The 25,669-nt window shown below is 62.5% G+C and overlaps 2 protein-coding genes and 1 pseudogene across 2 annotated transcripts; 2 read left to right on the forward strand and 1 right to left on the reverse strand.

Annotated features, from left to right (window-relative positions):
* The first annotated feature begins 570 nt into the window (after positions 1-570).
* Positions 571-1,825, forward strand: LOC148595172 (uncharacterized; annotated as a pseudogene).
* A 5,473-nt stretch (positions 1,826-7,298) lies between these two features.
* ADAMTS15 (ADAM metallopeptidase with thrombospondin type 1 motif 15) lies at positions 7,299-14,233 on the reverse strand. Its single transcript, XM_088522032.1, has 8 exons — positions 13,334-14,233; positions 10,377-10,509; positions 10,010-10,177; positions 9,491-9,774; positions 9,170-9,347; positions 8,716-8,897; positions 8,464-8,639; positions 7,299-8,079 (listed from the first exon to the last, which is right to left on the reverse strand). The coding sequence occupies exons 1-8, from the start codon at positions 14,231-14,233 to the stop codon at positions 7,299-7,301; spliced, it is 2,802 nt and encodes a 933-aa protein (XP_088378158.1).
* Positions 14,234-18,995: 4,762 nt separating this feature from the next.
* Positions 18,996-24,172, forward strand: ADAMTS8 (ADAM metallopeptidase with thrombospondin type 1 motif 8). The gene is made up of 9 exons (XM_088522043.1): positions 18,996-19,559; positions 20,831-21,070; positions 21,182-21,314; positions 21,492-21,659; positions 21,741-22,042; positions 22,129-22,312; positions 22,412-22,584; positions 22,651-22,826; positions 23,443-24,172. The coding sequence occupies exons 1-9, from the start codon at positions 18,996-18,998 to the stop codon at positions 24,170-24,172; spliced, it is 2,670 nt and encodes an 889-aa protein (XP_088378169.1).
* Positions 24,173-25,669: the final 1,497 nt, after the last annotated feature.

Below are 25,669 nucleotides of genomic sequence, written 5' to 3' on the forward strand. Positions count from 1 at the left end.
CTCTCCTCAAGGGCTGCTCTTGGTCCGCTCCGGTTTTCCAATCATCCTTCCTCATGGCAGGAACGCGACTTTCTCACCGGGCTTGGCAGGGAAGGCGGAATGTGGAGGAGCAGCCACCTTGAAGGCAGCGTTGGGGGGCGGCTGGGCAAAACGTGCGGGATTCCCAATCCCAACGGAGCGCGGATGCGCGGGGATGGCCGCGCGCGAGGACGCCGCCATCCCGAAGAGTGGGATGCGCCGTCCGCCCGGGCTCCCTTTGGGAAGAGCAGGGATGCCGGGATGCAGGGACCTCCTCCAGAGCATCCCTGCAGCACCCGCATGCACCGAGGGGCCTTTTCCACCCGCACCCATGGGTGCTCCCACCCCAGGAGCCTCCAGCAAGCTCCAACTGCCTCCTCTTCCTCCGCTCCCCGCCGCGTCCTCCCCATGCACCATAACACATCATTCCAGTGGGAAATTCATCCCGGGGGAAGGAGCAGAGCGGGTTAGTTGACGCCTGTGTATTTTTTTATTTAAAGTCCTTAAAACCTCCCCTCCTTCGCGGCGCGGCACAAACCCCCTTTCCAACACATGCGCGAGAGCAGAGCGGAGCCGCTCGCGCAGCAAACAGGTGATAAATCACGGGGCAACTGATTCAAACCAGGCCAGGGAATGGGAAACACATGGACGGCCTTTCTAATTAACTGTTTGATAGGGCTGCGGTGAGTTTGGGTGTAGTTTCCAATGTTTTGCGTTTGCCTTGTCCCGGCTTTCTCCATGGCAACTGCAGTTCCTGCATTCGGGAGAGCCGGAGCGGCTTGTAACAGCTCAGCACAACCACAATAAAAAAAAAAAAAAAGGCCAAAAAAAAAGTAAATACGGTGTTTCCTCTGCGGGAACGTTCTCTTCTCTTTTTCTTTCCAGCTGGAAAAACAAACCAAAATAAAAGGTCCTTCTGCTTTATCTGCAGATCTCCGGCGCTTGGTCTGCGCTGGCGCGCGGAGCGCTTGGACCCGTTGTCCTCCGTCCGTGCTGCGATTGAAGGGGGGGTCCAAGGGCCAGCTGAGCCTCACTTATGGGGCCAGCCCCACACTTGGGTCCCTCCGCTCGCTGTCCTGCCCACATGGTCACCAAGATACCCCAGCACCCCCTTGCACCCCTCTTCTTCACCCAACCGGCCCAAAACCCCGGTGAGGGTTGAGCTGTGGATACTCCGAGGTCTCTTCCCATTCCCAAGGGTGCAAAACAGCAGTTGGAGTGAGGCTGGATGGAGGACGGGGACAGTGGGGACAGGGCCACCTCACTCGCTTTGGACCCTCTTAGCTCGCCCCAAACCCATCGCGTTCGAGGCCAGCGTGGGCCGCCTGCGTCTGCATTTCCACCGTCTGAGAGAAGCCAGCGCATTAAAATGCAATTTTAGATGGAATAAAGGTTTAATCCATCTGTGTTTGAACACAGTCTTTTCCCATATCCTGCTCTTGGCACCGGCTCCCGGCCGGGGCATTGCACCTCGCTCCGTAATCCGGGCACAGCTGCTGCAGCCGGCCCAGGAGGTGAGATCCACAGGGATCCGGCACATGAGCGAGGCACCAAGCAGCCATGGATGTTCATATTTTATTTTTACTGGTGTTTTTCCCCCTTTTTTTCCTTCTTTTCTCTTGTTTTACCCTTTCTGCACCATGGCTCTCCGGGGGCCTGGTGCAACATCTGGCCAAGCCACTTCTGGATCCATTTATTGGCGGATAATTTATTTGCGGATCGTCAAGGAAAAGGGACCTGACCATTTATTGGACATATATTGGTCGACCTCGTGCTGGTCCTGCTTGTAGAAGGGGTAGGTGTTTAAGGGCCTGATGCAGGTCCAAGGAAGTCAAACGGAGATCCTCCCTTCAAGACCCCGGGGCTGTCAGATCTTGGTCCAAAAACACCGGGGGAAATTAGTCAAATAAAAGCTGTGCGAATATTACTGCATATTCTTCATTCCCTGGGAATATTTGGGAGTATTATTCACTCCTAGTACTAAAGCAGCTCCCGCTCAAAGAGGGAAATTAAAATTAAACTGTTTGGATGGATCTTCCTCTCTTTTCTGCTCTTTTGTCTTCCCTTTCGGCCCTTCCATCCCTCTGGGCAAACCTGTGCTGGCTTTTCCCACCATTCCTAACTGTCTCCTGCCCCTGCATCCTGCGATCCCATCCCTTGGAAGGTGGCAACAGCCTAATGCTCCCTTGTCAGCAGACTCTCCCGAGCTCTCTTAAGCTCTTCCAATGGCCATGGAACCCGTTCAAATTCCGTTCCCCCTGTTTGGCTAAAATTATCCGGCTTTCAAATACATAAATGATTTTTTTTTTTTTTTGCCTTGCACAATCAAAAGCGTGGGCTTATTTCTCTTCAAAGCAAAATCCATAGGCATTTTCCAAGGAGGTATTTTGGAAAAAAAAAAAAAAAAAAAAAAAAAGAAAGTTTCACATTTTTGCAGCCCCAAACCCTTGACCCTTCTCCCCAGAGGGGAATTTCATTTATTTCTGGCGTGGCCCCACATGCCGGTGGTCAAGCCCCTTGTACACGTGGCTAATAGCAGTGCAGAAAATGCAATCGGATTCTTGCGGCTTTTGCCCCCAAAAGTGCTGCCTTTTGGGGACAACAGCCTTGGGGACACCGAGGACGCGGGATCCTCTCCAGGATGGAGGCAGGATCCTCTTTCCAGCCCTTAGGAAAACCTGAGCTTCCTGGCAGGGCCTCGCGACGTCCAGGTTTGGCCCCGGGATCAGCCGTCTGGATTGCAGGATCCGAGTCAAACATGAAGCCGGAGCGATATTCCAAGGCAGAGCTGGCAGCCGCCTGGATGTGGGATATTTTTTTCTCCATGCAACTATATCCAAGCCCTTGGAAAAGAAAAAGGGGATGAGGCAAAAAAATCCACCGCGCTTGGGCACACGGGGAGGTTTCGCCCTCTTGACATTAATGCGCGGAGAGATGGTGCAAAAAGCGCACGGGATTTTAACGGGATCTTGGAGAAAACTGTATTTTTTCGTGGAGAATTCCACAGATAGCCCCCGAGCCCGGGCTGATAAATAGTTTTCCAGTATCAGGAATCTTATTTCCGCCCGCGCAGACGTTGTTTTGCTCTCCCCAGCCCTACCGACGTGCGAGGGATGGAAGTCAGATGTGGTCCGAGCAGAAGGGACGGAGCGAGGGCAGGCACCAAGCTCGGAATGGGATGAAAAGTGGGACCCGAACGGTGACCGGGAACATCCCCGGGGCAGCGAGAGCCGCTGTTGTCCCCACATGAATGCTGACATTTGCCCGGGGCGCAGCGTTGACACCGACGCGTTGGCGTTGCCGCCGTCCGACCCCCGGGGCCGCTCGCTCCCGTCCGCTTCCCCCCCGGCTTCCGAGCTCTGGGGCTGCTCCCGCCAGGGTTTCCGTGACGGAAAGAAGGGGAAAAGTGACAAAACCGGGACGAAACCCAAGCCGGGTGCCCGCTCCGGCCGCACAATATCCCATTGACTGGCACAATGCGGCCCGTGTGGAGCGGGAGGGTCGGACGGCCCCGGGGCACAGATGCCCCTTTCTGTGGGTGCCGAACGTGCCCCTGGCCCCCGTATCTTTCTTTCTCGCAAACAAAACGTCCTTTAAAAACACATGGAAAGGGCAGAGCTGGCCGTGGCGCGAGGGGACCCCATCGCCCGAGCGCGCGGAGCTCGGGTCGGAGCATCCAGAGCCTTGATCCGAAACCACGAGCGCTCCCGGCCAAGCCGGCACCCTCCAAACCACAAAGTTTCTCCACAAGCCTCTTCCCAAGACAGGGACCTATAAAACACTCAAGCGATAGCAGAGCAAACAGACCTCCCGTCCCCTTCCTCCCCGAGTAAATATTTTTAGTGCTCATAAACAGGCTCTTAAGCTCTTGAGAGCAAAAAACGGCACTGCGAGATAAAGAACTTGCCCACACGGATTGTCCATGAGCCCAGCAAGAGAGGCAGCACGGGAGAGACACGGATTGCTGGGATATCACCCGGCCTCCATCCCGTATCCGCGGGAGATATTCCCGCATTCCCGTATCCGCGCTGCGAGATATTCCCGGCGAGGAGTCAGTGCGGGAATGTTGGGAGCCAGGGGAAGGGGCTCGGTGGCCCAGCTGAATGTGCAGCAGGATCACGGCCGGGAACGCCGCCAAATCCCGGAGCCGGGCATGACTCCGGCTGCATTTCCCAAGCTACCCGAGCCCTCGGGTCTCCCGGGATCGGATTCCCATGTCGGCTTCCCAAGCTCGGAAGCTTCCCAAAGGGGCTGAAATACCATCTGCCGAGCGGCCCCGTTCTCAGGCTCTTTGGGGTATTTTTATTTCTGAAAAAAAGCCCGAAAAGCGGAGGAATTTCGAGGATCCTATTCCCGTCGCCCTGGGGAGTTTTTCCTTTGGTTTCCAGCTAATCCCCTCGATGTCCGGAGGACGCGCGCTCCACAAGGCGCCCGTGCGCTCCATAGGGATGCGCAGCCCTTTGCCGTGCGGCTCCGGTGAGCCGGAGCACGTGCAGGGAAGGAGCCACCATCCCACAATGATGTTATCTCAGCAAATTGTTTTGTTTTGCTTGCAGATTCCTCGAGGAATTTTGCTTAATCTGGGAAAGCATTAGTTCCCCGAGAGGCGAACGCCGCTCGGAGAACTAATGCTTTCCCAGATTAAGCAAAATTCGGGAATTTGGCTCACAATCCCAAATGAGCAGCATGTCGGGCCTTTTGCTAGACCCTTCATCAGCTGCTTTGGTTCATCAGCATTTGCAGCCTCAACGCTCCCCTCGGAGAAGGGAACATTGTCGGGCTTTTATCTCCTTTCCACCCCCGGTTTATCAGTTCCTTATTTATTTTTCAGTTTATTGCTTTCCTTGTTGGTGCTGTCACTCGGTTCCCCGAGTTGCTGCTGCAACAAGAAAAGAGAAAAAGGACAAATAATGATTATTTGCATGTTCTCTGGAGCAAGCCAAGAAAGAGGCGTCTCTGGGGAAAGGGTGGGATTCGCCTCTGTTTGTTTCTTCAGAGCATGAAGAAGAAGAAATGATGGAAAGGCTGGTGGAACCGTTAACCCTTGCTAGACTCACAGCAGCTTTTCCGAGCTCATGGATGGGCTGAAATGGAAAAGGAAAGAGCAGGAGGTTTTTGCAGAGGGGCCTTTGCAAGAGCCAAATGCAGGGACTTTGCAAGCAGGACCTTTCCTCTTGGTTTCACCGTTAGTTAAAAAAAAACCTTCCTTCAGCAGCAGTTTTCTTGCCCTGGTCTCCAAAAGCGCCTGCAAACATGACCTGAGCGCAACCGAGCCCCAGAGGCAAATAAAAAGAAGCCCACGTTTATTATTTGCAAAGAAAACTCGTTATTTTGGAGGCTGGCCCCACCACTTTTGGCACCTGGTTTATGGGTTTAAGTGTTTGGGGCTGGCAATACAGCGATGGCCCTGGGGAGAAATACCCGGCTCCGGCACGGCGCTAAACTGCAAGCCCCAAGGACGGAGGTTTTGGGGTCAAATCACATCCCTGTGCCCTTTTTCCAGCAAAGCAGCAAAGCGATGGAAGGAAGAGGGGATGCCTGGAGCGATGCAGCATCATTTACACTGGTAGGGGTGCAAAAATTCCTGCAAATCATTGCCTTTATGCAGAGCTTATGTATATGGTTGTTGCATACAGGACTCCCAACCAGCTTTCCTTGAGGGTTTGTATTTCTAGGACCGTCAATTCGACACCTTTCCCCAGTGCTGAATTCATTTACAAGGAAGGAGGGGGGAAAAAAAAGAAAATAATTAAAAAAAAAGAAAAATCAAGAGGTTTGGGAGAGCATCTCCACCTTGCTTGCCTGAGCCTGATATTAATTGCATCAACTCCAAAAGCGGCACCTTCCCGGGAGCCACTGGAATTCTCCTGCCATTCCCGTCCTAAATCGGAGCCCCGGTGCTTCCAGCACCGACCTCGTTGTACGATTGGGTGTCTGCTAAACCAGACAAATCCCATGGGAAGGGGCCGGATTGAGGGCTGGGGGATGGATCCCGGCGGGAGTTTGGCGCGCACCGAGGGTGCCGCAGGCGCATGGAATTCCGTGGCCTTCTCCGCTCGGAAAGCTGCTATTCCTACTGTTGTGCTGCAAAAGGAGCCCCATGGGGGCTCATTGAGGGGTGACACTGGGTGCCCAAGGCCGGGGCGGCCACCAAGGTTGGCAATGGAGCTGGGCACCTCCATCCATCCGGTCCTCCCTGGCCGTCCCCTTTGCATCCCCGGCCTCTTGGAGCCGGATCCAGCAGGTTTGGGAGGGCCGGATTGCCCTTGCCATGCAGGATGCCACCAAGGACACCGTCCCCACGGCTGCTGGTGGCTTCGGGGCGCACGCGCGCGAAGGAGGCACTTTTAAATACGGTTTTATTGGACGCACCAACAGCAGAGAAGGGGGTTCAGTATACACGGTATACACGGCGCAGCCAGCGCCATCGGCGTCTCCGTCCTTCTGCCGTACCCTTTGCAAAAGAACCGCGCACCGGAGAGCCCTCCGGAAAGCCCAGAAGGGACCCTACGGTCCTGGGAATGTCGACCTGGAAGGGATTTCCCGGGAGGAGAAATCCAGCTCCCGCCGGGCGGGAAGACCTGGCCCCGAGTTTGGAGGGAAGAGGGCAGCAGGGGGGGCAGCGAGCACCATCCCCAGGGCAAAGTCAAGTAGCAGCAACGCGCCGGGCCGGGCGACTTCACACCCTGCCCTGCAGCGGGGTGTAAATGAGCATCGGGCTGCAAATCCGCGGGCCCAGGGGCATCGCTGGCGCCCTGCGCCCTCTTCCCGAAGCACCGTTGGAAAATCCCGCCGGGAACGGGGCTGGCCCCCGCTTCCCGAGGTTCCCGTCCAGGGGGAGGTCCGACTTAGGGAGTTGAGCACCATGAAATCTACACCGGTTCGGATCACACGCGCGAGGAGGAGACAGGAATGGAGCCACCGGGGCCGAGGGCTCTCCGCGGCATGAGCCCCGTTGCCCCAAGGGTTCGACAGTACCGCGGCCACCGTCACATCGGCGGCTGCTTTTGGTCCCACTTAGCGCGAGGGTTGGAGGCCGAGGCCTCCTGGGAGGCCGCAGGTTTGTGCAAGACGGGGGCATCCCCCGCGCGTCCTCGGAGATCCGCCCGGCTCCGGCGTCGCTCCGCGCAGGTTGGCGGCTTCGAGGTAGACGGTTGTTCCCGCTCCGAGCAAGGAGGAGGCCGAGGGCGTCTCGGGTCCCTTGCGCCAAGTCGCGGAGCCCTCGGGCCTCTCGCCCTCTCCCAGCGCCTGGTGTCCAGCCAGAGGAGAGCCCACGCCGCTCAGCACGGCCGCAGCGTGCAGAAGTCCAGCTCCTGCGGCTTCCTCCGGAAATTGCACCTATCCCGGGGCAGGAGCTGCCCGGCGGGCGCCGCGCACTCGAGCGCGCGCCGCTTGAAGCCGCGGCCGCACGTCTTGGAGCAGGGCGCCCAGGGCCCCAGGCGCCACGCGGGGCAGGGCTCCCCGCACAGCCGCACGTCGGCCGGCCGCTGCGCCGCGTCGCACGCTGCCGCCGGCTGCCCGTACGAGTCGCGGCACGCCACGGCGCGCTTCTGCAGCCCGTGGCCGCACGTGACGGAGCAGGCCTCCCAGCCGCCCGCCGCCCACTTGTAGGAAGGCCGCTTGTAGCTCGGCCGCCCCGCGTCCACGCGGTTGGACACGCTCAGGACGCTGTTGGTGAGGTCCGGAGGGCCCTTGCCCTCCTTCCTGTACGCCGACTTGTCCTCCTTGCTCTCCTTGGGCAGGTAGAAGGAGTAACGCACGCGCGGAGGAGTCATCTTGCCCACGGAGAGCACCTCCAAGGTCAAGGGCTCCTGGATGGGCTTGAAGGCCTGCAGGCTCTCGACGGCCGTGCCGGTGCCGCTGTAGCGCAACACGCTGCCCTTCACCATGAGGTCCCTCTCCACGGCCGAGACGATGAAGTGCCCATTGAGCAGGTACTTCCCTTGCCCGTTCTTCAGCGCCAGGTAGTTGTCGTCGTTCACGAGGCCCTTGTAGCCCCGCTGCCTGATGTCGATGTTGGAGGCTCCCGCCGGGATGACCACCACGAAGTTGTAGCCGTGCCTGGGAGAGAAGAGACGGGTCAAGCGGGGAAATGGCAACAGCTTCCACCCCCAGAACTGTTTCTTTGTCTTTCCAGGCAAAGAAGATCATTTCCAATCTCTACAACAAGTTTCATCCAGACTAAAGTGACAACTGATGTCACTCAAGAAGAGACTTTAGCTCCTCAGGTTCAATAACATAGAGACTCTGGAGAAAACTTAGGCAGCAGAAGCAGCCCAACCCCTTTAGCACATTAAATGTGGCCTGCTGCTCCTTTGGAGTCTCTGCACAGGGACTGGAAATGGGATAGTTGGCTCTGGATGGAGCCTCCTTTCCACCTCCACCACCTCCCCTGTGTCCATCCCGAAAGGAGACGGCAATCCCAGGAGATCTCCGCACACTCACATGGGCTTGGTGAATAAGCCCGAGACCTTCTTGCAGCTCTTGTTGTCCCCTCCGCACACGCTGCATTTGTCAAACTTCTTCTTGGAGCCCAGCTTGCCGTCGCATCCCGCTTTGATGCACTTGCCCTGCACGCACACCGAGGTGGAGTCCGGGGAGCAGGGGGTGCCATCCACGACCTGCGGGGACGGCGCGAGAGGGTGAGGAGACCGAAACCCCGCGTGTCCCCGCGCCCCGCGGGCCCTCGGGGCTCACCTTGGGCGCCAGCACGTAGAAGTAGCCCGTGCCGTTGGCGCGGCAGATGAGCTTGCACTTGTCCCGGGGCGAGACGCCCGAGTACTTGGGCACCCAGGAGACGGAGGCGGTGAGGCGGTTGGTGCTGTGGCCGTAGCCGTTGAAGGCCTCGCATTGCTCCTCTCGGAAGCTCTTCCCCGGCGCTGGAAAAAACCAGGGGGTCGGGAGCGGGGCGGACGTTTGCGGCAGGGGACAACCTGCCTCTCCGGAATGGGTTTATGCCCTGGATGCAGAGCGCGAGCGGCGGGGTCCCCTTTGGCACTTAGGGACATACCCTGGGACATGTCTCCAGCAGCAGGATTTGACATGTGGAGAGCGACCTCCCTCCCAGCCCACCCCAAAAGGTGGCTTTTCCAGACCTGCCCCAAGCTGGGGCACCGAGCGCCCCATATCCTCGGGGCCCGCGCGGCCTTACCGGCGGCGGCGCAGGGCTCCAGGCTGCAGGAGCGGTACTTGACGCGGACGCCCTCGCAGTAGCTGCCGCCGGCGGCCGGCGCCGGCGCGTCGCACTCGCGCCGGGCCAGCTGCACGCCGCCGCCGCACGTCCGCGAGCACCGCCCGTAGGGCGCCCACTTGCCCCACGCGCCGTCCACCTGCCGGGAGACAGCGCCATGAGGAGCCCCATCCCACCGGAGCCGCCTTCCAATGCTCCGAGTTGCCCCCGCTCGCTCCCGATGGGGACGTGGCATGGAGGTCCACCAAAGAAGGCCACCGGGAGCAACCCCCACGCACTCACCCTGTCCTTGGAGACGTCGTGCCGCTCCACGCAGGCGCCCTTGAGGCAGAAGCGCCCGTCGCCGCAGCCGGTGCCGTCGGCCCAGGGGAAGTGGCGGGTCTGGCAGACCACCTGGCCGCGGGCTTTGCCCGTGCACCACAGCTTGGCGCAGTACTGCATGTAGGGACACGGCTTGGAGCCCACGCCGAAGGCCAGCTCGCACTGCTGGCCCAGGCTGTAGCTGCTGCCCGGCAGCTCGGCGGGCAGCGCCATGGCCTTGGCGGGCTGGTCCAGCAAGCAGTCTCCTGCGGGAGCGGGAGGGGACGGCTAAGCGAGGGGACCCCCCAAACGGGGACAAAGCAAGAGCAAGGGGCGCCCGCCGCTGCCTTCTCGTGGTTCTCCTCGTTGGCCCTCGACCAACGGCCCTGGCATTTCGGGAGCAGGGTCTGCTGGACCCGCACCACGGGAAGGAGGTGGAAGCGGGACAGGTTGTCCCCAAGCGTCTCCATGTCCCCCTTGCTGCCCCCAGCGTGGCCTCACCGTGGCCGCTGTCGAGGAAGTCGGTGATGATGGCAGCGCTGCAGGGGGACCAGGGGTTGGCGCGGTCGATCTGGATGAGGGTGGGCGACATCATGTGGTTGGTCTTGAGCTGGCCGAAGACCTCCTCGCAGGCCTTCACGTTGTCGTGGGGCATGTTGAAGACGTGGCCTAGGGGAGGGCGGCAGCGTTTGCAAAGGGGGAAACTGAGGCACGGAGCAGGGCTGCGCGTGCAGGGCTCCGTCTTGAAGACCAAGACGGTTTTCCTCTGGGGAATGAGGCCGGAGGAGGCTCGTTTTGCCGTGCTCTCTCGTGTCCCCGTGCCTCAGTTTCCCTTTTGCGCCCTGAGGAAGCGGGGGCAGCTCCTTACCCAGCTCGTGGGCCGTGGTGAAGGCGGAGGGCAGCCCGTCGTCCTCGATGACGGAGCAGCTGCGCTTGGGGTCGCACATGGTGCCCACGTCGGCCATGCCCAGCGTGTCGCACGTGGTGGCCCCGCACAGGTCCTGCGAGGAGGAGAGGCAAGAGCATCGGCCACCACGTTCCCGGCGGGATTCCTGATGGTGCCAGCACGCGGAAGGGCCTTGGAAAGAGGAATAATCCTGCAGGAAGCAGCGGGCTGGGGCGGAGAGGAAACCTCGCCCGGCCCGCGGCTCGCGTGTCACCGTCACATCCCCGCCTGGCACCGGGGCTGGTTTTTATATAGAGCATCATCGGGGACAGCAGCTCCCCTCCCACAGCTCCTCCGGCTGGGTGGAGGATCCGCCTGGCTCCGGGCCCCGGCAAGCCCAAGGGCCGGAGCCTTGGATTCAACGGAAGGACACCTGGCCTCGGCTCACAGCTGCTCCCCATTTCTCAGCTGCTTCCTGGGAAAAAAAGGAAAAAGAGCCCCCTGGACCAGGCGCTGGAATTCTGCCCGAGGACACCGCAGATGACGTGAAGCAGAGCTCGAGGTTTGCAGCGACTCCCTTCCGAACCCGTAGCAGGAACGGGCACGGACACGGGCCTCCGGGACTGTCCCCACCAAAGTGACCGGCGCGGGAGGCGGATGCGCCGCGTGCGCGGAGCAAGGAGCAGGACTCAGCACGGGCGCAAGGAGGAGCCGGAGGCGCTTGGCTCGGGGCACGCGTGTCGGTGGGATGCGGAGACCGCAGCGATGACGGAGCAGGTGGCAGCAGCAGCGTCTCCAGCACGGGGTCGCAGTGGCTGCAAAGCTCCCGAGGACAAGCAGTTCTGGGACACCTGGGGTCCTTGCAGAGCGTGCGCCATGGGAACCTCTCCGCATCCCGACACGGATAAGGACGGAGGAAAGTCACCGCTGCGGCAGCACTCGGAGCCGGAGCCTTGTCCTCGGATGCCCCCTCGTTCCCGAAGACACGACGCCAGCGGCCTCCTCCAAACCTGCCCTCGCGGCCCTCCCTATAGGGGCTCCCTGCAGCATTCCCGCTCGCCAAAGCATCCGTCCCCGTCCCTCTCCAACGGGGCTGCACGAGGGGACACCGGTGGGACAGGGAGCTGCTGTGGCCGCTGTCCACATGGAGAGAGACCTACGGGACTCACCAGGGCGCTCCCCTGCTATAAACTGGTGATTCACACTCCGCTCAGGGCCAGCCAACGCGCCCGGCTCGCTAGAAATCCCCGCGAGCGGCTCTGGCAGCGTTTCCAGCCGCGTTCCCAAGCCGAGGACACCGCGGAGCAGCCCGGTTGGGCTGGGGGTAACCAAGAGCCCCAGCACGGCCCACGGGGTGCCTCAGAGCTCCGAAACGTCCCCAAGGGGCACGCGGCGACGCTCGCTTCGCCCCGCGCGGCGCTGCCGCCCGCTCGCTGGCGCCGAGCGCTCTTGGCTCGCGGCCGACCACCTGCGCCGACACACTGACCCACTTCCCCCCGCTGCCACCGCGGACACAAGCGGCTCCTTGGGGACAACGATGCCCGAGCGCGGCGCCCTGGGGCAAAGAGGAGCTCTGTAGGGAAGAGCGTCTCGCATCCCGTACCCGGGCGCTTTGCAGGCACCGCTCCGGAGAGCCGGGAATGGGGTATCCAGGCAGGTTTCCTGATGGCATCGGAGGCCGGAGCAGCTTGATTTCCGTCAAGTCCTCGGGCGGCCCAGGGAGGCTGAGCAGAGCTTGGAGCGGGCACGGAGCCGGACGCTGCCGCGGGAAGCAGCTCCGCGCTCCCCGCGGCCAAATCCGCGGTGCAGCCAGGGTGACATCAGCGGGAGCCGGAGCACCCCGCGCCGGAGCGCGAGGACGGCGCCATCCATCAGCGAGCTGCTGACACGGCTGGAAACTGCCTATCAACTGGGCTCGAAGCGCTGTTACGGTCAGGGGCTTATGCAAGAGCGCTCTGGCAGCGGGCTGAGCGCTGGGATGCCGCGAGGCCACGGACGGAGGCGGTCGAGGAAGGCAGATGGCTCCTCGAGCGGAGCTTGCCTGGGGATTTCGGGAATGGATGGTTTAGCAACGGGTAAAAAATGCAGCCCGGCCGGGATCTGCGCTGCCCGCGTCCCTGGGACCGCGTTGGTCCCACGCGTCGCTCCGGCGACGTTCCCACCAGCAGCGGAGCCGGCTCGTCCCAGCGCCGGTGTCACGGGGCTCCCTCTTCCCTGCGAGCAGCCGGCGCGGACAGGAGCTGCTCCAGCAGGCCGGGATGCAGCGGGAGCGCTTGGCTTGGGAAGAAGCTTTGGGAGTGGCCTCGCTGCTGTCAAAAGGGGAGTTCCCGACCTGTCCCTAGGCCACCGAGCAAGGACATGGAAGAGAGGATGGGAGGCGTCACTGCTGGCAGAGCCTCGTGAACTTTCTCCTCCGCTCCCATCACGGGTTTCCAGAATAAATTGTGACCTGGCCCCTTCAAACCGGCTCCTCCTTCTTCCCTCCCGTCAGCGCTTAGGGGATGTCACATCCCCGCTCAGCCCCACCTGGGTGTCACTTCTGCTTCCCAGGGAAAACCCTCCTGATCCAAAGAGGGAAAGGAGCTGAGTGGAGATTGAGGGGAATGGTAGAAACCTCTCCAAGCTGCTCTGCTTTGGTGGTGCCCAATTACCCTTGTCCTGCTGTAGCAACGCGGACATAACCTGGGGACGGCCCCGGAGCCCTTGCAAAAGCACTAACCACCAGCAAAAAATAAGGCAAAAGCAGCTGGAAAGCCCAGGGACCAGGGGCTGAACATGCGGGCTGCAAGGGCATTCCTAGCAGGAATCAGGGAGCAGGGAATCGCGGGTTCTCCTGGAAACACGTGGAAATGGGCGACAGCTCCACGAGCGCTCGCACCAGCAGCACCAGGAGCCTTGGGGTCACCCCCCAACCCGTGGGGCACCCGTGGGGCACCCACCTGCTTGGTGAAGAGGATGGCCGTGTCCCAGTACTCGGGGTGCTTGTCGCTGCCCTTGTTCCACTTCTTCTGCCAGGCGCAGAAGTTGCGCAGCGTGAGCGCCGCGTTGCCCGTCACCTTGGGCCCCTTGTCGTCCTGCCCGATGACGAGGAACTTGACGACGACGATGTCGATGGGGTTGCGGATGCTCGGGTGCTTGTAGAGGCGCGCCGCCGTGGCCATGAGCGTGAGCAGGTAGTGCTGCAGGTCGTCGCCGTGGAACTTCACCATGGACTCGTCGGCCACCACCAGGGTCTCCACGTAGCGCGGCACGGACACGAAGCGCTTGGCCCGCCCGGCGGGAGGCCCGGCCTCTCGCGGGGGAGGCCCGCGCGCCCGGTACTTGTCCAGCGCCTGCAGGATGCCGGGGTTGAGGCCGGAGGCCACGGCGCAGCGCGAGGCGGCGGCGGCCGCGGCGCGGCGGCGCTGCAGGCGGTGGGCGCCGTCGGGGCGGCCGCCGGCCAGCGGGCTGATCACGTACTCGGCGCCACGGTAGCCGAAGGCGCCGCGGAGGCCGCCGCAGAGGCTGAGGGCGGCGAAGGAGTCGCGGTCGCCGTTGACGGTGCCCGAGTAGAAGCAGTGGCGCAGGCCCGGGCGGCCGAGGCGGGCGATGGGCGCCGAGCCCAGGGAGCGCACGGCGAAGGCGGGCGCGATGAAGTGCGCGTCGGGGCCCAGCTGCAGGTAGAGCTCGTCGCCGAACGCCGAGAGGCGGAACACCACGGCCTGCCCGCGGCCCACGTAGGGCCGCCCGTTGATGTCGGGCTCCAGGCGCAGCGGGGTCACGAGCGCCGTCTCCATGGGCGCCGCGCGCTCGCTCCGCGCCGTGCCCGGCACCAGCAGCACCAGCAGCGGCAGCAGCATCGTCCCGGCCGGCTCAGAGCCGCATGGGGAGACGGCAGCGGGAGAAGCTCGTCCTCTGGATCCCCCCTTCCGAGACGGTCCCCGCCGCCCGGTGCCGGTGCCGCCGTCCGAAGCCGGGAGGGAGCGGAGCGCTGCGAGCCGCCTGCCCCGCCGCTACCTGCCTTGTGGGGCGCTTCGGGCCGCTTTTATACGGCGCGGGCGGCCGGGGGGAGCGGGGCGCGGCTTGGCCCCGCCGCAGCCACTCCGGGACGGGGGGCCGGGAGCGCCGGGAGCGCCCGGAGCGGCGCCGGGAGCGGCACCGGGATCGCTCCGGGAAGGGGAGCGGGAGCGCCGGGAGCGGCACCGGGATCGCTCCGGGAAGGGGAGCGGGAGCGCCGGGAGCGGGGCTGGGAAGGGCACCGGAGCTCCGGGAAGGGGACCGGGAGGTCCGGGAGCGGGGCGGGGACAGAGCCGGGAGCGGGAGCTTCGGGAGCGGAGCCGGCAGAGGAGCAAGAAGCAGGACCAGGAGCTCCGGGAGTGGAGTAGGATGCAGAACTAGGAGTGGAGCAAGGAGCAGGACCGGGAGCTCCGGGAGAGGGGCCGGGAGCAGGACCAGGAACTCCGGGAGTGGAGCAGGATGCAGGACTGGGAGTGGAGCAAGGAGCAGGACCGGGAGCTCCGGGAGTGGAGCAGGATGCAGGACTGGGAGTGGAGCAGGAGGCAGGACCGGGAGCTCCGGGAATGGGGCCGGTCCAAGTGCCTCCCTGGCACTGCCTGGGATGGAGCAGGGAAGCATCTCTGGGGCCTCTCCGGAGAAGAGAAACCTCCTCCCCTCCCGACATCCCCGTCCTGCTGCAGGCACCGAGGGCTCCCCTCCCGCCAGCCCCTGGGATGCTCCCATGTCCCAGCTCCCAGCCCCAGTGTCCGAGACCCAGGGACAAGGACGATGCTCCGAGGTGAACCCAGAGAGGGTCTCCCCGCCCAGCCCCATGCCCCCCGTGCACGCTGTGATCATCAGGGCAGCATTTGGGGCCAGGGAGGGGAGGCAGAAAGACCCCTCATGTGCAGAGCCCTCAGCACCCGCCTGCGGCCAAGGAGCCGATGCCTTGGCCGCGAGTGTGTGTGCATGCACGAAATACAAAGCAAAAGTGCCACTAAAGACGCTGTGACAGTGCCAACCCGCTGGCCCCCACGTTGCTGGATGGGCTGCCCCCGTCTCAGAGCCCTGGGCATGAGCAGGGAGGGATTCGGAGCCTTATTTTGATTCCTAGCCGAAGGACGCGGCTCCGGGCCCTTGTGCATCCCGCGGTGGCCGGAGGGCTCCTATCTCTGTTATGTCTCCTCCAAAGGGCCAGATCAGCGAAAGCGGCGCAGAGGGAATGGGGCAAAGGCCGAGCAGGTCCCAAATCCCCATCTGCAGCCTGCTCCCACTCCATGGGTCTTTCCAGGCGTTATCCAGGTGCTCTTCACCTCCTGTGGCTTCTCTGGATTTAGGTGGCATCAGGGAGAGCTCCTAGGGATCCGGGAACGGTGTTGGATGATGCCTTGTGACCCCCACCATTGCCTCAGCAATAAGCGGCACCGCTCGGCCCACATCTGGCTCCACCTCTGGATTTTCCCTAGAACCCATGCGAACGCAAATCCCGGCACAGCCAGGCCCAGTCCATAGCCCACCCTTCCCTGGAAACGTCAGCGTGTGCTCCGGAGCCTCCTTCCCCACCTTCCCATCACTTCCTTCCGAGCGCCTCCAGGAAGCGGCAACAAGTTTGTTATTGTTAGGGGGGGTTGTGTGATATTTTTGTTTTCTTTTTTTTTCCCATCATCTCCCCAACGCCAAGTTTGCAAAACCTGAAGCAAAAAGGAGAGCAAGAGCCTCACGTATCTCCTGGACGTTCCAGTTCGCAGAAGAAAAGGTTTAAAATAGACCATTAGGGAGCTCCGAGCCAAAGATAGAGCGGGAAGGCCGGAGCCAGGGAAAAAAAACTGGCTTTGTGAGCGGTTCACTTGTCTTCGCTTGAAAGGTTGGCAGATCCCAGGCCTGGGCTCGCACCCAAAAGTTCAGCCTGTGCTCTCCCAGCTCCCCAGCACATGAGCAGGAAGGAGGATCCTCTCCGGGGAGCCGGGATGAGTCAAAGCGAGTTGTTAGGGCGGCTTTCCAGGAAAGAAAGACTCGGAGAAAACCTGCCCGGGTCCACGGAGGGTCAGGGAGGGCAAGATCCCGGAGAAACCTGAGCGCGTGGAGGTGTTGGGAGCCCAGCTGCATCCGTGGGCTGCGGAGACACCGAGTTTCCAGCCGCTATTGCAGGAAGAGGGGCTGCTCATGGCTCGTTTATCAATTATCCATGAAAGTCTTCCCCAAAAATAATGTAATGAGGGGAAAATTCCAGGAGACAGAAAACGTTTCCGGTCAGAGGTTTCTGTGCTCTGCATTTGCAAACTGTGTTTGCCCAGGTTGCCTCTTGCAGCTGGACATGCAGGGCGATGCTCAGGCTATGGATACATAACCCAGGTGTAGAAAACACCCCAAAATTGCCAGGCTTTGGGTCTGGACACGCAGGGCGATGCTCAGGCTATAGATACATAACCCTGGCATATAAAAACAGCCCAAAATTGCCAAACTCCGGGTAAGTCCGAAGGCTTGTCTGTGTTTCGCATATCTGGAATAAGCCCAGGATGAGGGTGATGCTCAATCCAGCTGCGGAGGATGCTCATCACTCCGGTGATGAAGCTCCTGCCTCTTCAGCAGTCCATAAACCACTCCGGAGAGGGACAGGGAGCAGAAGGGATTCACTCACATGTAGTTTTTTTTCCAGAGAAGCCTTTTTGCTGATGCCCTGGGCACTTTCCAAGCCAGGACATGGGACAGGAGGGGTTGGAGATGCAGATAGGGGTTTGGAGAGCCCCAAACCTGCTCGTGGTGCAGCACATCATGCACCTGCATGCGAGGGAGGCCGTGGAAACACGGTGGGACGAGGCTGCCCTCTGGTGACACTTCTGCGTTTTTCCTTTTGCTCTGGAAATGAGGTTTGTGCAAGAAATAAAAACATTTGAAAAAAATCAAAAGGCAAAAAAACCCCAACAAAAACAAATTCGAGTGCGGGTGATGTCAGCTGCCTTTGCAAGCAGCCTCACATTTGTCATCTGTGCCCTTAACTCCAGCTTTTCCTATGAGATGCCAGGTAGGAATTATGGTTTTCCACGGTGCAGGGAAGTGGCTTTTAACACTGTTTTTGCAGACTTTGTGCTAGGAAATGCTAAGGGAGAAGCCACGGGAGCCCTCTTGCCGCTGACCCCATGGGTTTTCCATGGTGCTTTGGAGTTTATACGAGGCCAATGGATTTTGCTACTCAATTCCCTGTTCCAGACCAAGCATTTTGCTCACACAGGTTTGCAGCGAGCTAAACACATCTCCGCATTTACCTGAATCCAAGTTTCCAACCTTTGCAACCAAGACGTTTTCCCCAGCGCAAAGCCCAGATACTTTCCTGCAGCATCTTCCTTGCTGCCTGCTGGGTTCCATTAGCAGCAAAACTAATCAAATTACTTGTTCCAGCCGCAAAAAGCAATCCTCAAATACGTTGTGCCGACTTCGTTGTGCATCCCCATGAACTCCTAAGCGTCTGCACCCTCCTTGCGGAAGCAAAACCTGCTTTGCAGAAGCAAAACCCGGGAGGACCCGGTTATTGCTTTCTGCAAGGCAGCACTGACACCTAGTGGCATTTTTTTTTTCCGAGGGGCTTTCAGTTAGTTTGTCCCATATCTCCCTTCAATACTAATATTTTGCTGCCCACCCCACAGTCACGGTGAGTTTTTGCAATTCCCGTTTGCATCCCAGAGCTGCTGATGGAAAGCAGCGCTGCCGCTTGCGATGCCGGCGCATCCTCCCACATCTGAGATGCAGCGGATATTATTTTTCTCTCCCCGTCATGCAAAAAAAAAAGCACTTTAAAAAGCTAAGCAGTAACTTGAGCCTTGGCCCCATGTAGCTCGTGGCTATTTCCAGTCGCTGCTGGGTTTTTACTATATAGGTAGCGACGGGGCTTTTAAGTGGGGATAATAATAGCGAGGCAGATGTAAATAGGTGTTCACATAGAGCGGCCTTTAACCCTCCGTCTTGGCCGGGATTTGGGTTTGCCAGGTCCTGGGAGAGCGGGTATCCCGGGATGCCAAGTGTTGCTTGATCTTCCCAAGCCCCTGTGCTGTTTTCCCTGCTGTTTCCAAAAGCTGGATAGGAGCCCCCAGGGCAAGGAGATCCCGGGACATTGCTGCACCAGGGGGATCCAGAGGCCGGGAATCGCCTGGGAAGACACCGGCACCATCTCCATAGCGGCGCCATCTCCACCCTGGCTGCGGGTCCCCACGGGGGACAGCGACTCCCTGCCCGTCCCCAGAGCCGGGAGCCCGCGCTGCTTCCACGGGGGACGTTTCCCGGGAGCCGAAGGGGTTAACGCTGGGAGAGCAACAGGCTGGAGTTGACACTTGGAGGCAGGCGGCGCCGCCGGCTCCCGATTGGCCTCCAAGCCCATCCAAAAGCGGCTTTTTTTTTTTCCTCTCTTTTTTTTTTTTTTTTTTCCCTCTCTCCCTTTCACTTCTCCTCCTCCTCCCCCAGCCCCCGGCGGGCAGGGGAGGGGAGCGGGGGACCAGTGAGCGCTCCAAAATAACCCTCTTATGTCAAAGCCGGCGCGGGGGGGAACCGCATAAATAGCGCGGGCCGCCGCGGCCGCCTTCCCACAGCCCGCGGGAGCCGTCGGAGGGGCGGGAGGAGGCGGAGGAAGAGGAGGCGATGCCGGCCCCGCTCCACCTGCTGCTGCTGCTGCTGCTGCTGCTGCTGCTGCTGCTGTGCCACGCGTGGGCGCTGCCGCGGGACGCGCACACGCTGCTGCCCGCGCGGCTGCCCGCGCCGCCGGGGCGCCTCGCGCTGCGCCTCGCCGCCTTCGGCCGCTCCTTCGAGCTGCTCCTGCGGCCCGACGCCGCGGGGACGGCCGCGCCGCGCGTGCGGCGCCTGCGGGCCGCCCGCCGCCCGCGCCCGTGGCCTCGCGCCTGCCGCCTCTACACGGGCACCGCGCGCGGCCGGCCCGGCGGCCCCGCCGCCTTCAGCGTGTGCGGGGACGGCGGCGTCCGCGGCTCCTTCCTCCTCGACGGGAGCCTCTACGAGCTGCGCCCGCTGGGCCCGCCCGGGCCGCCCCGGCGCCGCCCGCACCGCCTGCAGCGCCGCGATGCTCCCGGTACCGGTGCCGGTGCCGGCGCGTCCCGCCGCGCCAGGCGCTTCGTGTCGGCGCCGCGCTACGTGGAGACGCTGCTCGTGGCCGACGCGTCCATGGCGCGGTTCTACGGAGAGGAGCTGGAGGTGAGCGCAGCCCCGCGCCCGCAGCCCCGGCCCGCGCGTCTCCGCTCCCTCCAGCCCCTTCCCTCGCTTCTGTTCCCTCGCTTCTCCGCTCCCTCCTCTCCGCATTCCCGTGTTTCTCTGTGCCCTCCATCCCATTTCCCCATTGACTCACTTCTCCCTGCCTGCATCCCTTCCTTTCCCCATTCCCTCACTTCTCCACTCCCTCCATTCCCTGTTTCCTTGTTCCCTCGCTTCTCCACTCTTCCATGGCCTCCCTTTCCCATTCCCTCACTTCTCCACTCCCTCCATTGCCTCCTTTTCCTATTCCCTCCCTTATCTGCTCCTTCCATCCCCTCCTTTCCCCATTCCCTCTTTCAGCCCCCTCCATTTCCCCCATCTGTCCCCCTCCTTTTTCTCTATTTCTGCATCTTCCATCCTCAGCAGCAAAAAAGAACAGGCAGAATCAGGTAGTTCTGGAGACCAGAGAGTCTTCCCGCTTTCTCCTGGGTACTTAAATTTGGGCCAAAACACTAGTTTTGGGCTGCTCACTTAGTGCTAGGGGAGCGCTGCAGACCCAGGGATGAGGAGATGTGCGGGAAACAGCCAAGAGGCAGGCCAAGATGTGTGGGTTTTTTTCTTCTTTTTTTGCTTATTTTCTATTAAATGGCCATTTTCAAGGTCGGGCAGCCCTTGCCTGTGACCCCACGTGTTCTTCCTCCCAGCTGTTTGCGCTCCTGAGATCCCAGCGCTTGTTTTCCCCCCTGCAGAAGTTCTGGCTTCTTAGGAGAAAGGAAAATTAGTAGTAATAATAATAAAAGCTATCGCTGTAGTTCCCTGTGCTCCGCTTTTTCATTTTTCCCCCCCTTTCCCCTCTTGCTGACCGTTTTCCAAGCAAACCGGTGTTGCGGGAACTTCCGTGTGGATCTCTCTGCCGGTTGCAACCGCGAGGCTCATCCTGACCCGGAGCAGCCCCTCGATTTCGGGCGAATCCCGGGCCTCCAAGCGGGCACGGTTTGGCTGTTTAATTCCCGTTTAATCTGTGATCCGGGAGCAGCCGCGTTCCCCTCCCTCGTTGTGCAATAGCCGCATTTCTTCCCCGTGACGCCGCGGCCACGAGCGGGGGCCAAGGCGAGCAGGAATTTCGATGCTCCGATAAGATGTTTACGTCAGCTGGAGCGGCTGGAGGGGCTGGAAACCCCGGGTTCTCCCAAACTTCCCAGGCTTGCGGGATGCCAGCTTCCCCAGCGGAGAGGTTGGGAGGCACCGCTCTCTCCGTTGCTTTCTCCTCCCAGAGCCACGTGCTGACGCTGATGGCCGTGGCGGCCAACATCTACCGGCACCCGAGCCTGAGGAACGCCGTGAACCTGGTGGTGGTGAAGGTGCTGGTGGTGGAGGACGAGGAGGCAGGACCCGCCGTGTCGGACAACGGCGGCCTCACACTGCGCAACTTCTGCGACTGGCAGCAGAGGTTCAACCCGCCCAGCGACCGGCACCCCGAGCACTACGACACGGCCGTGCTGCTCACCAGACAGGTCCCGTGGGGAGCTGGCGGGGGCAGGAGAAGTGCCGGAGCTGGGAATTCGGGACGGGAGCCTCCTCCGGCTCCTGCTTCATCCCTCCTTGGTGCTTCTCCCCCCGCTTAGGACTTCTGCGGGTACCAGAGCTGCGACACGCTGGGGGTGGCCGACATCGGCACCATGTGCGACCGCAACAAGAGCTGCTCGGTCATCGAGGACGAGGGCCTGCAGGCTGCCTACACGCTGGCCCACGAGCTCGGTAACGGCGGGAGGGAGGCGACGCGGGCGCGTCCGTCGCGGGAAGTGCCTCCACCGGCACCAAGGGACGCGCTCGCCTCCCGTGACGAGCCGGGACGCGACCTCGGCGCCCGTTCTTGCTGCTCGGGGCAGGTCATGGGAGCAAAGCCCCTCTTTGCCGGCGCTTGTCCCCTCGCAGGGCACGTGCTGAGCATGCCCCACGACGACTCCAAGACGTGCGAGCGCCTCTTCGGGCCCCAGGGCCAGCACCACGTGATGGCGCCGCTCTTCGTGCAGCTCAACCGCACGCAGCCGTGGTCGCCCTGCAGCGCCGCGTACCTCACCGAGTTCCTCGACGGCGGCCACGGTGAGGCTCGCGCGGCCGCGGGGCGGGCGCCGGGGGGGTGCCCCGCGCCACACGGAGCCTCCCTGCGTTTCCCGGCGCCAGGCGACTGCTTGCTGGACGCGCCGGCGCGCGCGCTGCCGCTGCCCGCCGAGCTGCCGGGCCGCGGCGCCCTGTACAGCCTGGACGCCCAGTGCCGCCACGTGTTCGGCGACGGCTTCGCCCACTGCGCCAACGCCACGGCCGAGGGCGCCTGCGCCCAGCTGTGGTGCCGCCGCGCCGGCGCCGCCGAGGCCCTGTGCCACACCAAGAACGGCAGCCTGCCCTGGGCCGACGGCAGCCCCTGCGACGGCGCCGGGCTCTGCTGGGACGGCCGCTGCGTCCCGCCGGGCGCCCTGCAGCCCCAGGTGACCGCGGGGACGGCGGCGGAGCGAGGGGGGACGCGCCGGCGCCGCCGCGCTGCTCACGCCGGGGAGGGGGGCGTTTCTTGCAGCCGCCCGTGGACGGAGGCTGGGGCGCGTGGAGCCCGTGGGGCCCCTGCTCGCGCACGTGCGGCGGCGGCGTGCACTTCTCGCACCGCCTCTGCGACAGCCCCCGGCCGCGCCACGGCGGCCGCTACTGCGAGGGCCAGCGCACCCGCTACCAGTCGTGCCACACCGAGGAGTGCCCCCCGGATGGTATGTCCCAAAAAACCCCTTTTCCCCCCCAAAATGGCTGCTCTGCTCTGCCCGCGGCGCGGCGAGTGCGCGGTGATCCCCATCCTTTTCCGTGGCCAGGCAAGAGCTTTCGGGAGCAGCAGTGCGAGAAGTACAACAGCTACAACCTCACGGACCCGCAGGGCGAGCGGCTCGAGTGGGTGCCCAAGTACGCGGGGGTTTCGCCCCGGGACCGCTGCAAGCTCTTCTGCCGAGCCAGGGGCCGGAGCGAATTTAAGGTCTTCGAGACCAAAGTGAGTGGCGCCCGCGCGGCCCGTGCGGCGATTCCGGCAGCGCCCGCAGCTCCGCGCTCTCCGCAGGTGATCGACGGGACGCTGTGCGGGCCGGAGACGCTCTCGGTGTGCGTGCACGGGCAGTGCGTCAAGGCCGGCTGCGACCACGTCGTGGGCTCCTCCAAGAAGCTGGACAAGTGCGGCGTGTGCGGCGGCAACGGCTCCACGTGCCGCAAGATATCCGGCTCGCTCAACCGCTCCAAGTGAGCTCGCCGGAAAAGCGGAGCCCGCCGCGGCCGGGGGAGATTCCCCGAGCGCTTCCCGCGCAGGGAGCCAGCGGGGCGGCGCTTCCCTCCTTTGCGGTTGGCGGCAGGGAGATTAACGCGCGGAGCGCGGCCAAGAGGAGATCCCATTAAGATCAGGGCGAGGGAGGCCGGGGTGGCCGAGCGCAGGCTGTGACCCGCGGGCTCCGCTCCAGAAATGCTCCCATCGGCATTCCCAACCGCAGCGGTGACCTCGGAAGCGCCGGCGGGCTCCGCGTCCCGGTCCGCACGAGGGTGCCGGGCTTGCCGGAGTTAATCCCGAGCTGGCAGGTCTGTTAACTCTTTCACCACCGAGCCGTTTTTAGCAGCAAAAACCCCTTATTCCAAAGGGAAAAGGAGTAAAGGCAGCAGAGGAATAGCTGGAATTTCCCTCCCGGGGCAAAACCGTGGGGCTGTGGGTTTGACGACAGTGCCCGTTTCTCCACGTAGTTGAGCGGTGTCTCCCAGTCGGCTGCAGCTCCAAGTGCTCCCAGCTCTTGAGCGCTCCGGGATCCACGGAGATGGATCCGGAGCGCCCTTTTCCGCGCGCAACCGGCGGTCCCTTTGCCGCCCGCAGGTACGGCTACAACGACATCGTCACCATCCCCGCGGGGGCCACCAACATCGACGTGAAGCAGCGCAGCCACCGCGGCGTCCGCCACGACGGCAACTACCTGGCGCTGCGCACGCCGGAGGGCCGCTACCTGCTCAACGGCGACTTCGCCATCTCGGCCGCGGAGCAGGACATCCTCGTCAAGGGCACCATCCTCAAGTACAGCGGCTCCATGACCACCCTGGAGCGGCTGCAGAGCTTCCGGCGCCTCCCCGAGCCGCTCACGGTGCAGCTGCTGACCATCGCCAGCGAGCTCTACCCGCCCAAAGTCAAGTACAGCTTCTTCCTCCCCAAGGACGTGCCCTTCGGCAGGCAGCAGGGCAAGGAGAAGAAGTCGCCCAACGCCATCCGCCCCATGCTCACGTCGCAGTGGGTGCTGGGCGACTGGTCCGCGTGCTCCAAGACGTGCGGCTCGGGCTGGCAGCGGCGCTCGGTGGAGTGCCGCGACGTGGAGGGCCGCGCGTCGCCCGCGTGCGACCGCGCGCTGCGGCCGGGCGACGTGCGGCCGTGCGCGGAGCTGCCGTGCCCGCTGTGGCGCCCGGGCCCGTGGTCGCCGTGCTCGCGGAGCTGCGGCGGCGAGGGCGTGCGCACGCGCGCCGCCGCCTGCGTCGACCTCGCCGGCGCCGCCGTGCCGCCCGAGCGCTGCGGCCGCCCGCCCGCGGCCACCGCGCCGTGCGCCGCGCCGCCGTGCTGAGGTCCCCGCGGCGGCCCCGCGGCTTCGGGAGGAGGACGGTTGTCTTCACCCGCGGGTTGTCTTCGCCCGCTCCGGAGGGCCGCAGGATTCGGATTCGGCTCTGGAAAACAACTCGGAGGCCGGCCGTGGAATTTGGACGCTGCTTTGGTTCACGCGACGTTTGGCACCCGATAATTAATCCCCGGGAACTGGAGGCCTCTCACCCAGCGCCAGGGTAGCTTCATGCCCCGTTTTGGGAGCTTTTCCCACTCCGAGACTCCCTCTGGGCGCTGGTTTTATGGAATATCTCCCCTCTACTCCAAGCCTTCCCTTAGGAACATGTAGCTGGTGTAAGTCAGAGAGGTTATATATTAGGAATATATATATATATGTGTGTGTATATATATACGTTTCCCTTCAGTGAAGGATTGTAGCAATGTACTGAGCCTCTTGTGTTAGGTATTTATTATAAATTTCCGGTTTGTACAGTAGCCGTCTGCAAAGGAGCGGGGAAAAAAGCCAAAAAGACAACCCCAAATCCCTGTTTTAACGTGCTGCTCCCACCCCATGTCCCCGCTCCGGATCCGGCAGCGGCGAGCGGAAGGTTTGCTCCTCTCTTAGCCGCTCCAGCAGGGCTGAGCTTGGGATGAGGGGGGATTAAAACAAATCCTTTTTCCTGTTTTATCCTTTTATTTGTCATTTCGGTGTTTCGCTTTTGAGAACAGTCTGTTTGCGACTTTAGGTCTTCAATAAAGGACTTCCCACCCGTCACCCTTTTGTTTTTCCACTTGTTCCTCTCGGGGCTTCTCTCTGGGTGGTTTCTGTTGCCGGTCCGGGGGATGCGGGCACTGGATAGCTCCGTGTGCCACCTCCCGGTATCCCTGTGCGGTGTCCCGGTTCCTGGATAGCTCCGTGTGCAACCTCCCGGTATCCCTGTGCGGTGTCCCGGTTCCCGGGGGTCACGTGCACTGGATAGCTCCGTGTGCAACATCCCGGTTCCCGGGGCTCCATGTGCGCTGGATAGCTCCGTGTGCACCGGATAGCTCCGTGTGCAACGCCCCGGTATCCGTGTGCAACGTTCCGGTTCCCGGGGGACGCGTGCACCGGATAGCTCCGTGTGCACCGGACAGCTCCGTGTGCAACATCCCGGTATCCGTGTGCAACATCCCGGTATCCGTGTGCAACGCCCCGGCTCCCGGGGCTCCGTGTGCAACCCCCCGGTTCCGGGGGGGGCGGTTTCCCGCACCGGAGCGCCCCTCCGTGGCCCCGCCCCCCCTCGGCCCCGCCCCCTCGCACTGCGCCTGCGGGCGGCTCCGCGCCGCCTCCCCCCCCGCCGCCGCCGCCGCGGTGCATTGTGGGACACAAACAAAGTGCCCGGCCGGGACCGCGCAGCGCGGGAGCCTCGCGGCGCCGGGACCCCCCCCGCCCTCCCGCGGGCGCGCGCACGTCGCTCCCGCCCCCCCCTCCCCAGCAACGGTCGCGCGCACCCCCTCCCCCCGCATCGCTGCCCCCTCCCCC

Source organism: Tinamus guttatus, unplaced genomic scaffold (assembly GCF_059628265.1).
Source record: "Tinamus guttatus ecotype Peru unplaced genomic scaffold, ASM5962826v1 Tinamus_guttatus_pri_ptg000143l, whole genome shotgun sequence".
Taxonomy (NCBI): Eukaryota; Metazoa; Chordata; class Aves; order Tinamiformes; family Tinamidae; genus Tinamus; species Tinamus guttatus.

Coding starts and splice junctions, on each gene's coding strand:
- ADAMTS15 (XM_088522032.1), bottom strand. CDS start 14,233: ATGCTGCTGCCGCTGCTGGTGCTGCTGGTGCCGGGCACGGCGCGGAGC. Junction 10,178..10,376: donor CACCACGGCCCACGAGCTGG/GTAAGGAGCTGC, acceptor GCCCTCCCCTAG/GCCACGTCTTCAACATGCCC. Junction 9,775..10,009: donor CTTCCTCGACAGCGGCCACG/GTGAGGCCACGC, acceptor CCGCTCCCGCAG/GAGACTGCTTGCTGGACCAG.
- ADAMTS8 (XM_088522043.1), top strand. CDS start 18,996: ATGCCGGCCCCGCTCCACCTGCTGCTGCTGCTGCTGCTGCTGCTGCTG. Junction 21,315..21,491: donor CACGCTGGCCCACGAGCTCG/GTAACGGCGGGA, acceptor GTCCCCTCGCAG/GGCACGTGCTGAGCATGCCC. Junction 21,660..21,740: donor GTTCCTCGACGGCGGCCACG/GTGAGGCTCGCG, acceptor TCCCGGCGCCAG/GCGACTGCTTGCTGGACGCG.